At 46.5% G+C, this 13,094-nt stretch overlaps 1 protein-coding gene across 1 annotated transcript in view; it reads left to right on the forward strand.

The window, feature by feature from the left end:
- LOC8031663 (cytochrome P450 2C44) overlaps window positions 1–11,184 on the forward strand; it is an 81,198-nt gene extending 70,014 nt beyond the window's left edge. Inside the window, exons 8-9 of the mRNA XM_029978096.4 lie at window positions 6,901–7,091; window positions 10,509–11,184. Of these exons, the coding sequence (XP_029833956.2) occupies window positions 6,901–7,091; window positions 10,509–10,687 (370 nt within the window). The 3' untranslated portion in view covers window positions 10,688–11,184. The remainder of the gene's footprint in view (window positions 1–6,900; window positions 7,092–10,508) is intronic.
- The last annotated feature ends 1,910 nt before the right edge of the window (window positions 11,185–13,094 follow it).

Raw genomic sequence — 13,094 nt, forward strand, 5'->3', positions numbered from 1 at the left:
CTTCCTCTTTTCCGCGCGGAGAGTCGTTCACGGAGATTCCGAGGCTCTCCAACTCCCAGAAGGCTCGAAGTTCGTTTGAGAGGCTCAAGGTCGGTTTTGTGACGCCGGTGTTCAAGACGGCCACAGTAGTGCAGGACAGCACAGAAGAAACCTGAGGAACTGGGCCCTGCAGTGTCCAGCCAAAGTCCGTCTTCAGCGCGACCAAGGATCCGTGTATCTTGCGGACTTCCCCGCTCACCATATTCCAATAGTGATCTGCCCCCACTAGGATTTCAATGCTCCGCTTGGAATTAAGGAAGGGTGAAAGGGTTACATCGGCTAATTCTAGCTCTCCCACGCCAGCAAGGTCAACCACGTTGTCGGGAAGCACCAACTGGTCAGAACAGATGTTTTCTATTTCAAGGGCTTCCAAGCAGTGTTCTTTGCGGCTGTATTGGCTTCGCAACCAAAGTCGCACTAGCCGACGTTTTCTCGTAGTTCCACCGGCTGTTCTGCCAAACGAATAGATGGTCACCTCCTCCTCGCCGATCACTTCCAACCTCAGCTCTCGTGAGAGCTGCTCGGTGACGAATGAACGTTGGCTGCCTCCGTCAAACAGACAGCGAGCAAGACGCTTCCGGTCTCGTCCGTCTACCCATACTTGAGCCGTTTGTAGCATTACGGCGTTCTTGTTGATGGCATTTAAAGACGCCAGGGAGTGGAGCTCGGTAGTGCCGGTCGCTCCTTGATAAGACGGAGGTGACGTACCACAAAGTGGAGTGATATGGCGTCGGCCAAATTTGTCGCAGCGAAGGAACCGATTTCGACATTCTTTTGAGGTGTGTCCTCGCTTCGCGCATCTGTACACCTCCCTTCGCTCCTTAGCCGTCTCTTCTTTTCTTCGATAGGAATCGCAGAGTTACATTGCGGCGCTTCATGTAATTCGGAGGAACAAAGAGGGCACCCGTCGTTTGAGGGTTTGGCACCAACTGCGAGGGAAGCAGCAGACCCCTTTCCTCGGAGGTTGTCGCTTGATCGATCTTTGTCGCTGTGTATTTTCAGAGGTTGCGGTTGGTCCCGTGTACTGCCGTCGTATACCTTCTCTCTGCTATCCAGCTCTACACGCATGGATCGCAGGACAGCCTCAAGATTTGAGCTTTCCGGTGTTTCATTACAAGTACTCTGACTCTTGTAGAAGTCCACGGCCCAGTCAGCGGGCAGGACGCAGAACAACGCAGCACACAGCATTGCCCCGTAGCTGTCAGAGTCGATGCCCAGAGTCCTCAGCGAAGCGATGTTGCAATGAACGTGATCGTGTAAACGACGGAGGGCTCCGACGTCACTCAGCGCCTTCACTTTTTGCAGGTTCAGCAGCTGCGTGAGGTGTTCTTGAACAAGGACGTCTTTCTTGCCAAATCTCTCTTTTAGAAGCTCCACGGCATAAGCGTAGCTGCTCTCCGTTGCTTGAATGCCGCTTACCGCCGCCGCCGCCTTGCCCGTCAGCACCGTCCGCAGGTATAGAAACTTCTCCACGCCGGAGAGCTCGATGTTGTCGTGGATCGCCTGTCGGAACTGCTCCCATAAGGGAAGCCAATTCAACTTCTCTCCATCAAACCGTTGGAGTTCGAGCTTTGGAAGTTTAAGCTGTCCAGTTCGGCTCTGGGTTTGAGTGGTCGATCGTTCTGTGGTCTCGGTGACCCTGCTCTCGATAGATGACGATGTCCTTGTCTGTAGGCGACGAAGACGTGTCCGCATTCGGGTGATCACACTTTGTGTCTCCCTGACGGCCCTGTATTCTTCGGCGAGGTTCTCGCTCTTTACGTGGACCTCGATGAGCGCATCTTGCTCCTTGAGTTCCCTTGCCAGGACATCCAGCTCGTCCGTTATTTCTGCGAGGCGTTCTTCGTGATGAGGCCTGAAATCCTCAATTGACACCGCCGCTTGGATCTCCTCGCTTAGATGTTCAATTTCGGCTCGCGTCACCAACCTTTTCGTCTGGAGCCGCTCCATGTTTGCTGTTCGCTGATCTCGTATTGTCGCTGGAGTCCCGGGTTTCGGCACCAAAATATTCGATAATTTAGATCACTCCGGTTTACAAAAGAGATTTATACAACATATTTACAGTCTAGACATATGGAGGGCTCTTGAAGGTTGATGTTGCATCGATCAACGGTTCCAACTAACTCTGCTCGCGCCGGTAGCATCTCTTAATTTTCTTCTTAGCACATGCTCCTTGGTATTCTTTTCCTGTGAGATGTGTAGTTGGGCGCGTATCCACATTTAGCGAGAAATGTCCTCAATATTTAATAGGGGGTGCCCGCCCATGACAAAACGCTGTATGAGGGGGAGGGGGAAGAGGAGGTCCCAGCAAAATGGAAGATTTGGGGGGCGGGGCTTGGACCCCATGGTACGTGCCTGACCCTAACACATGTGAAGGGGATGTGATACACAACCCCTAGTGCGCATGGTACAAAAGGAGTGCGGTGGTTGACATCACATTGCAAATCACTGGTACTCCCTCGGCTAACAGCAGAGAACAGTCGTGACAGCTTCTGGGGTGCTGAAAATACCACTGGCGTGTTATACTTGTGCGCCACTCGCTTGACCTTATGGGGGAGGGCGTGGACATAAGGCACCACCACCGGTCTTGTTGTCGGTTTTTTGTCAAACCTTAGGACAGGGTCGGCCCCTAAACACCTTTATGAGGGACTCTGCCACATTTACTATCAACGTCACAGGGTATCCCGCCGATCTCAGCCCAGATACCTGAAACAATAAACTGTCCTCAAACCTACGGTGGCATTACTTCAGCAGAGAAGCCCTCATACTCGCCGTAGTAACCGCCCTCTTCACAAGCTTAGAATGCGTTGAACCGAATGGAAGAACCCCTTTTCTTTGAATGTGGCTGCTGTTACCCGAGGGAGTACCAGTGATTTGCAATGTGATGTCAACCACCGCACTCCTTTTGTACCATGCGGACTAGGAGTTGTGTATCAGATCCCCTTCCCACGTGGTAGGGTGTACATTGGACAAATGGGGAGGTGCGTGAATGTTAGGGCGAGAGAGCATTCCCTTTCTCTCCGTTCCTCCCCCGCTGGCCACTTCGAGGTACATAGCAGTAGGTGCGGCTGCGTACCTATATTTATTGACTTGACGATCCTGACGCGTAATAAAAGTAAGACCGCCGGAGAGATTGAAGAGGCATTTTTCATTTTATCAAAAGGGGAAGGGGAATGTGTGAGCTCACCGTTGGTGCACTTGGGCCATGATGAAGTCCTTTTTATCAAGGAGAATCGCAGGCACGTGTGAGGGGGATGTTGTAGTAGAAACCTTGTCGGTTGGGTTGTATTTTTATGTCTTGATTGATTCTTTCCTATGCTCCCTGTGCTTCTTTTCTGGTTCGCTTAAAAATTAAATGTTAGTTGATAGTCAGCGCTTTGTCCGTGCACTTCTTTCACTCGTCCTTTGTCAAATTTTTGCGCTGTTTTCAAGTTTGAAAAAATCAGTACTTCCAACTGGTTAAAAGCTGCACACGTTTCGAGCCCCATTATTTGTTGACCACATCAATGTGTATATCATATCATATGAAATTAAAATAAACTTCGCTACTTTCTTGTAAGGTGGCGTTTGTAAACAACCCTAAAAAAGTTCCCACTGGGTGCTAGAAGAACCATTCGCACCTTCTCGTTGCTATACATGGTGTTCGAGCCATTTCCGGCCGCCTAAACAGGGAGCCGAGAACACTTCCGGTTCGGGTTTTGTTTGCATACTTTTAAAGGGCAACATCACCGCTATATTATATCTGTTCCGCAATTAAATTTGTTTTTTGTAGTGTTTTTTTCCGCGTCCACTGGCTTCTTGAAGTGGTATAATGTTTTGCAATTGACTGGGCAACATTACTGTAGCAGAGCTCCACGAAATAAAAGATGCAACGAGTAGTGACTCCGCGGCTGTCGAACGCGGACAGTCTCTTTCACGCGCGCGTCGATTTCACGTTCAGCGCTAGGATCGCTTAATTTTGAAATCAAAGATGCACATCACCGACTCTTTCGGACGGCGGAGAAACTTGATCGAAACAATCCCACTTGAGTTTTACGCAAATAAAGGATTGATATTAACTATTAAAGGATATTATTATTATTCTTCCAAATGTACCTTTTTATTTTAGCCTGAATCCAAGTTTTCATAACACAGACCGCGGACACAGACGAACCTGGTACTGCATAAAATATTTAATAATTAAAAGAATAGTGTTTTCATTACTGTTTTTCAATCTGAGAGCATAATGTTTATTGACGTTAACTTTCTGGTGCATGCGATCTTGCAGACAGTTTATGTGCGAGTCTTTAAACAAACTCCACCAAACACTGACAAACAAAATAATAAAAATAAAAAAAATAAAAAAAAACTTAAATTTTGAGAATTCATATCAGCGGAAGAATATAGATCTTTTCACATGGAACCGAATCTGGGGTTTGGTTTCACGTCAATTTTAGAAACGTCAATTTCGATCTTAAAGAGGCAGATTTTTCTTTTCAGAATGAAATAAAGCGACTGTTCCTGGCATCATTGAGGCAAGGCGTGAAACATAGCATGAAACAACTCGACTTTATTACTCCCCCACGCCGTCAAACAACAGTGCTTGTGTATGTCTTCCCAAACAGAATAGTTTGAACAAATGCGATATGTCCCCAAAAGTGTCGCGTGATCGTAACAAGTCGGACGTGAAACTAGTTTTCTTACCTGATCGCCCGGGGTCTAGAATTTGAAATAACCTTTTGACGTCCGCGTCTGCAACTGTATCCACGGGAACACCATTCCGGGATCGCCGCGGCAGGTCGGCGTTGTCACAATCACAATATCTCCACTCGTCGTCAAAATCACGCCACTTTTGTTTTCTTCTTTTTTTTTTTTTTGTGGAGAGCGGACGGCGCAATTGTATACACATTGCAACGGCATCGTCCCAATCACGATATCTCTACTCGTCGTTGAAAACATGCGGCTTATTTTTCCGACACATGATCGAGCACGAGGGCAACAATTCTTCACACCCTTCTTCAACTACGTCCGACAGGCGTGGTGTAGTTTCGCTTTGGCCAGCTTGAACACTCACGGCGACCACCTCAAGCGGGCGGCTCGCGCAGGGGACTTGAAGCACGCAGGGGACTTGCCAGTTTCTCAGCCATGGAACTGCATCCACGCAAATCACCACCTGCCACTCAACCAAGCCACTCACAGCGTGCAACCCAACGCAGCAACACCGCGAAATGCACCGCGTGCAACTCCACCGAGCAAATCAACGCGTGCAACCCAACGCAGCCCAATCCGTGCAACCGCGCAACTCACCGCGTGTTGTTCAATCGAACAAATCACAGCGTGCAATCAAACGCAGCTCAATGCGTGCAACCTAACGCGGCAAAACCACGCAACTCACAGCGTGCCCCTCAACCCAAGCAAATCATCGCGTGCGACCCAGCGCAACTCAATGGACACAGCCCAACGCTGCAAGACGACGCAGCTCACCGTGAGCCGCTCTCTGCACTCAGTTCACCGCGGACACCTCAACACCGCGGACACCTCAACACACGCGCCTTCTCACCGCAAGTCAAATCACCGCAAGCGCCTCACCGCCGACAATTCACCGCCACCGTCCCACCGCCTGCTGCTCTACGCAAGTACTACCACGCGGCCGACTCAATGCGCGGACTCGGCACGGTCACGCTACTGCGGACGTCTCTCGGCGGCCTTTCTGACGCTCCTGGCTTACGCAGGAAAATCACGCACGTGTCCCACAGAGACTGCGAGACCTGATGCACGGGCTACACTTCCAACTTTTCACGACGGCCGAGACAAGGTTCTAAGCACCGACCGGCGCCACTCGCGTTCGGCGCTTACGGAAAAAAACTAAGTGATCGCCACGCATCATCGAAATCTTTTATCTTTCTGCATTCATTTTTCTCGTTGTCCTCCACAAACCATCCTCGCCCCGAACGTCCAGCAACCGCATTACCCACACACGCTCCAGCCGCCACGTGCAGTAGCGGCGACTGCACCTGGGCTTTGCATCTTTTCCGACACCTTCTACACGCCTCACTCGGTCGCCCGCGGCGAGGCAAATGCCCTGCAGGTCGGATAACAGCATTCCGCAAACGTACGCCTATGCTCTCTGGGGAGGGAGTACTGCGGTCACTCGCGCACGCACCAACATACATGGGCTTCCGAGAGAACATGCTCCGCTGAACCCGAACGGCTCCTGTGAGCTTCGGATTACGATACCCGACTCAGGTGCCGCGTCGTTGGCGGAACTTGCCGCGCGCTTGCATCAGTTCCGCGCAATATCCAGATTGCATAACATGGCTCAGCTCACCATCGCACCGCAGATACAGCTCTCTCGTCTGGGAGACCATACAACAAAATAGCACCAGACTACGAAGACGGCATGCTCCTCGTCTTCGGCCATTCCTTAAATAAATAGAACGTTAATGTTTCACCATTCCAGACCATTTTAACTTTGAGTCTCGAAAACCGCAAGACGCTACACACCTCTGACGAAACTTTTAGATGGCTACGTGCATGCGCCAATTTCTACGGCCTGTTTTAGATCGAGCCTGGGAGTTTCAGGCACCCTATAAAATGTTATTTTGCACTAAAGAAACTATACTGCCCGTTGTATAAGCTGTAAAAAACGACACATTGCCAGGTTCCAGTATAAGCCGTGTCGAGGCTGTAATCTCAATCAATTACCACTCACTCATTTTTGCTCTTTTGATTTGTTTTGTGTTTTATTGTTTGTAAACACGCATGACTGCATGTTTACGATGCAGTTGTCACACATCACACTTGGTTAACGCATTGTTAGCTATCGCGAAAATAAAATATGTATGTCTACTCACGGAATACAAGATGCAACTGATGTTTTAGCTGTGAGGAGGACACCCGCATCGGCAACTACGTGATTCCCAAAGGAACGGTCGTCCTGCCTAATCTGTGGGCTGTGCACATGAATCCGAAAGTATGGAAGGATCCGGAGGTCTTCAATCCTTCGAGGTTCCTGAAAGGCGACGGCTCGGGACTGATTGCAAAGCCTAAGCACTTCGTGCCATTTTCTACTGGTAAGCACTGTTTTTTTATGGGATGTCTAGAATTACCCTTAATATAAGGCGTTGGCCGACACGAGCTATTTAATTGACGGAATCAAAAAATGGTAGTCAAAAAGCGCGTTAGCTGCGTCACAAAAAAAAAAGACAAAAAAAAAAAAAAAACACAAAAACAAACAAGAACTTGCGGTTGGATTTTCAAAACAGCGTGAATTCGGCCTGCCCGATAATAGTGGCATTTTTACACATTGTTGAAATAACAATAGCCAATGCGATGCGGCTTTTAGCCTAGGGTCTTTAACATGCGCCAAGCTGTAGTGTTACACGATTGCACGCCGGTACGATGCTCATCCATACAAAAACGGGATAAGCGTAAAGCTTGAACTCAGTATCCTTTAGTTTTGCTGTCCGAGATTTATCTTCTCCGTCATGAGGATGGTTAAAAAAGTACCTTATACGTCCGATGTATTAGGGACAAAAGAAATAGAGAATGTGCGTTTTCTAAGTTAGCTTCATTACTGCTTAGGGTCTGCCTTTAAACTTTAAATAAAGGCACGCAATGTATGTATTGTATTGTTGTAACATACTTTGTTTAATAATCGAATAATCAACACAGGCGACTCACTTTGTGCGTGTGTTTTTATCATAGCGCAATTTGTTTTTATATATTTCAACCGATGAACATGCGTATGCTTGCCTGTCTTGATTTTAGTATACACTATTTAATAATTACCTCTACGAGTCCATATTTTAGATGCGTGTGTTCCCGATCTTTTTCATAGTTCTAGTCTTGCAAGAGAAAAGTATGCAATGCATCACCTATTGGCGGTCACGCGCAAAAATATATATATTTTTTTTAATTTCTTAATTTTGTTGTTTATGCGTAAATATATGCTTCTCATGCGAACGCAAGCTGAACAATCTGGACCCCGACATCATAAGACCGATAATATATAGTGTATACCGTAGCGTATATAATCTTTGTAAAAAACGAAAAAAGCTAAATGTAATGAGTGCTTAAAATGGTATTAATAATAGTAAACTTGATCAACCAAGTCTACATAAATTACCTTTTCTTTTCAAACACCCTGAAACTTAGAACAGATCGGCAGGCCGTATCTTTACGATAGGTACCTGAACTAGAGACTAACATAGGTGATGTCTTTGGGATGGGGGGCATGAGCTGAGATAGTTGGTTGTACTTGTTTAGTGGGAGCAGCTGAACTTATAGAAAATGATAAAGATAGGAGAAAAGACACCCGATCGCTGGACTACCAACTTTTTGTTAAACCTCCGCTTCTTTTTCTACTGGTGTTGCTACTGCTATTGTTAAGTCTTATTTTTCTTATGATTCGTTCATCCCGTTGTTTGTACCACTTTTCCCTTTTTTACATGGACATTGGCGCCCCGCAGGAACTTCTTTTCACTTTGCTGTTGGGTGATTGAAGGTGAACTGACGTAATGTCCCTTCAAGTTCTAAAAGTAGCGCAAAGTGTGTTGATGCAGGAGGAGCGTGCAACGTCCAGCCCTTGGGAAGATCATGGCGACACAGCGCAGCATTGATACAGTGTTCTAGAGAAGATTTTGCGCGTAGACGACACCGTGGCGCTGCTGTGCTGAGCCCTAGGAGCTCGCCCCTTTCAGCCCCGTCGTCGGCGGTGTTCGGCGCGTACTATTGTGGTTCGACCGGAGCTTTTCGCAACGCAGGACAATTCCGCGAGCACTGGCCTACTCCGTGGAATCCTAACCTCTTCGCCATTGAAGATGTGCACATAGTCATGAAGAATAAGGCGCGGTTCAAAATGTCTGTCGCACACCGGTGATGTCTCGGCGAGGCGTTTATCTTCTCGTTTAAGATTTTGTTCCCACTGTAGTCGGCGCGACTCCTTTTTTGGCGCACGAAACAGCGACGGCTTATAATCGCTGGTGCTCAGGCTGCTTTTGTTGTCCGAGTAGCCCTACTTGCATCCCGGCGAGAAGCAGTGTATGTCCGTCTTTTTCCTTGCATTCATGACCGAAAAGGCAACGAAACGGTGAAGACTCCCCACCACTACACCACAAAGATAAGTGCTATGGCGTTATGCTCGTGATAAGCGTACCGCCTCCAGCGTCGCTTTCTTCGCTCTTTGCACATGTGCCACCGATTCTCCTTGGCCCCGGAACTCCAGCGCCACGTTAATCCCTCGCGGCCATCTACGTCGACCGTCTTCACGCGGCCCATTGTAACCGGGTGCCGCTCTTGCTACTACAGCTCTCTAGAACACTGTAGCACTGAGCTAGAACTGAGCTCGATTTCAGACGCCATGTTTTTCCCAAAAGTGGGGCGCGGCACGTGCCTCGAGCATTTCTACAACAATGAATGGCGCGACTTTTCCCAGGATAGAGAAGCTTTAAACTGACGCAGTTTTCTTCTCTTTCTTCTATGGCTAGGGCGTCTAATATTTCTCCTGTGAGCCTTTCCTTGTGGTGTCCTGGGTTGGATGTCTAGCTCGAGCTTGTCCTTGCGCTTGCATGCTTCACAATGAGCAGCTAAGTGTCCAGGTGATGTTAGGCGTTTGAAGTTGCCTGCATGCTCGCGTGTTCGTTCGTTGATGGGACAACCTCAGTTCGCTGCAACGCTTTATTTGGACTCGCTACATAAACTATTATATAGAGAAAATTAGTTTGCAGGTTCAAATCATGCAATATGGTACAGCAAGAAAAGAAGCGCTGGTTTTTTTCACACATTTGATGTAGCTAAAGTTAGAACCCAACCGTGCACTGCGAACTAATACAGCTGCTTATTCGACACTTTTGACATTCATTGAGGTTGAACCAGGGTGTCGGCGCGCACAACTACGAGAAAGCTTGCAGGGCGCTCTAAAACCCACCATTTCGCTGAAGATGTAGAGGATCCAACGTGAAAGTCTACGACAAGGGCGCAAGATTGTGTTCACGCTCTTAAATATTCCTCGCAAGGTCGGGACCGGCTTTTTCAAAAAGGAAGCTATCGGTTGCTCCAAAGAACATCTAAGATAAAACCAGCCGACCGTTGGTTTCGATTCCTAGATTTCTCGTCCCCTTACTCCCCACTCGACCTGTACACATCGGTGGCATAAGAAAATATCTGTGCTCCACCACAAGGAAGGTAACACGGAGGAGGGGACGGGTGCGTTTAGATTCCCGATTAAACCAGTGATGCACAGTGAAGGCCCCGTGATTCTGCGGGTTGTTTTGGGGTGAGATTGGTTTAGCCGATAATCGCAGACGCAAAAACAAAGAAGAGAAAAAGTCGAGGAAGTGCTTGATTATCTACATCGAATCGTAGCCGTGGCTGTGCTCGAACTTTCTGCGAAACGGAGGATGTCCACCGAACTGAGCGCGATTAGCTGTAAATAGACAATTGCAGTGCGTGATATGATTGAGACGTATTACATTTTCCTCTCATTTCAGGCAAACGGATGTGCCCAGGACAGGCGGCCGCCAATATTCAGATCTTCCTGTACCTTACAGGAATTCTGCAGAAGTTCCACGTGATGCCTGAAGATGGCGTCGCAGTCGACCTCTCCTCGGACTGCGTCACAATGAACAGTCCGAAAGCGCAGAAGTTGCGCTTTGTTCCGCGAACGTAAACTATATCTGGATTGGTCAATTGTTTCGTTATTTTCACTTTCTTTTACTGGCAATTACACTGACGTGAAGCTTGTAATAAAGCATAAAAACTGGGCTCTTATTCCGTTTTAATTTCAGTTTTGTATCGCAGAGTTTTTTTTTTTTTTTTTTAATACGCGCAGTCAAAATCGTTTATAAATTTCAGTGTGATGGTGATTTGTAACTGTATTTCAGGACCCATAGTCTTGATACGCACCGGAGTACGCGATTGGCGAGGAGCCGTCGCGTCTCTCCATGGTTTCACCGAGGGAAGATCACCCCTCCGGGAGCGACCGACGGAGAGGCGAACGCCTCTCTCCCGGAAAGCGTAGGCTCTCACGCCTTTCCAACCGGTGTTTCACGTGTACTACAGTGCATATAAATGCATGAACAAATGAGCGACGAAAACCCATTTTTAATGAAGGGAGTGTTAGCACCAATGTCACCGGCCCAGCTCGCTTTTTTTTATCCTAAAAACGCCAAACCCGTTGACGCCGCACTTTTTTCTTTTTTTTTTTTTTTCACAATTGGTCGAAAAACGAATCTTTCACAAGAAAGGCAACGACTGTAAATTCACAATGTTGAATATTATTTATTATCTCGATCAAAGGAAGGGCCAGATCCATCGGTCGAAATTTTAAACAACCTCGGCTCGAAATTGAAGAACGCTGCACAAAATAGTTGCGGGTTCTGTCGGCGATAATCCCTATTACACTAAAAATAGACAACCTATATATATACTTAGAGAGAGAGAGAGAGAGAGAGAGGATTATGCACGCGAGTTCGGACGTATTTATAATTTTTGTTATTTTTTAGGTGTTATACCTTAACATGTATAGGGAATGTAACCAAAAACGATTAGCAAAAACCTAATATTTAAAGATAAAAAAAAAAGAAATCAGTGCACCAGAACGGCATATGCGATTGTTGAAGTTTCCGTTTGTGCCATCTTTGATGACACCTACTACAAAAACTACAAATATTAAAAAAAAATATATCAAACATTTTTTACTGATAATGAGTCATAGAAAGCACTGAGTAATAAATGTCAACATTGTGGCGCTCATACATTTCGCGTCAAAAATGCACAAACATGGCTACTTCGACGTGTTGTAAGTAGATTTTGAGCCATTATCTACAAATATTTAATAATAGCCACAACATAAGAATGTGTGTTATAATTTTTTTCTTAAAACGTTCTTTGGAATGATGACCAAATCATCGTTTTATTTGAAAGATCGAAATTATTATGCCGCTCCCAACTTTTTCTAAATACAAAAATAAGAAACTTCGAGGGGCAATAAAAAATGAAAGCCGTCTTCGATTTATTTGAAAATTATAGTGATATTTCTCCACCCTACTGTTGTGTTTATTTTTTTTTTAAATGTTGCATCTTTGTTTTTTGCAAAGTTACAGTGCTTCAAAGTGTATCTTCCACGCTGGCATTTTCGCCCAATGCCAGAGCCGAGATTATCTTTTGATTCCGAACATTTTGTGACTATATATATTTTGTGCTGTATTGGGCTCAAGTTCAAGTATTCTACTAAATAAAAGAATACCCCCGTTGCGCGTCTTTTGTATGTATTTAACCAATAAGCATCTGTTGACCTTTAATGCCACAAGTTCTAGGAGCTTTACCCCAAGACTTTTCACTTTTATTCGCTACTACAACCAATTTTTTACAGAAAGTAGTAGAAAAGTACAAACCTTGTTACAAATTATATGCAAATAGTTATAGCTATATTCGCAATGAAGAGGGAATCTTTGAGCCACTAAGCTTGTTAAACTGCTAGTTACGACCGTTGTAGGCCCGGCTGACCAAGGTAAACCTCTCATTTCACCGACAGACTTTCACTAATACGCCCGTTAAGATAAAAACATGCGTGTAAATATTTATTCGACCAAAGTAAAAAACAGGTTGAAAAACAAAAAAAAAAAACATATAATAAAGAGTAAGGATATTGAGCGCACTAGTTGCCCAATACACCCTCCAGTCTTGGCATGAAAGTGTAATCAGATGTTCGTTTTTTGCCCATCTTTAAACCAGACTGACGGATTCTTCCAAGCACTCACATGTACAGCAATAATTCCAACGAGCGCGAGAAAAAGGGTCATCCCCGAATTTGGCAATTAGGGAATGCACGAACTGATGGATACTCTTTCATGGTCACAGCGTCCCGGGAAGAGAATATGCCGATCTCGCTAAGCGTTCGACGCATGCGTGACGCCGCCATAACTTTGGTTCACGGGAGGCAGACAGCCACGCATGCAAGGGTTCGTGCCGTCTCGTGCTCCACAAACTCAGAGCTCCAGCAAGGTTATTGCACGCGCAGAAACACTAAAGTTCCCTCGATGCATTGCGGCAGCAGTGGCGTAGTCAAACTGGCT

Source organism: Ixodes scapularis, unplaced genomic scaffold (genome assembly GCF_016920785.2).
Source record: "Ixodes scapularis isolate PalLabHiFi unplaced genomic scaffold, ASM1692078v2 PGA_scaffold1__304_contigs__length_218370807, whole genome shotgun sequence".
NCBI classification, from domain to species: Eukaryota; Metazoa; Arthropoda; class Arachnida; order Ixodida; family Ixodidae; genus Ixodes; species Ixodes scapularis.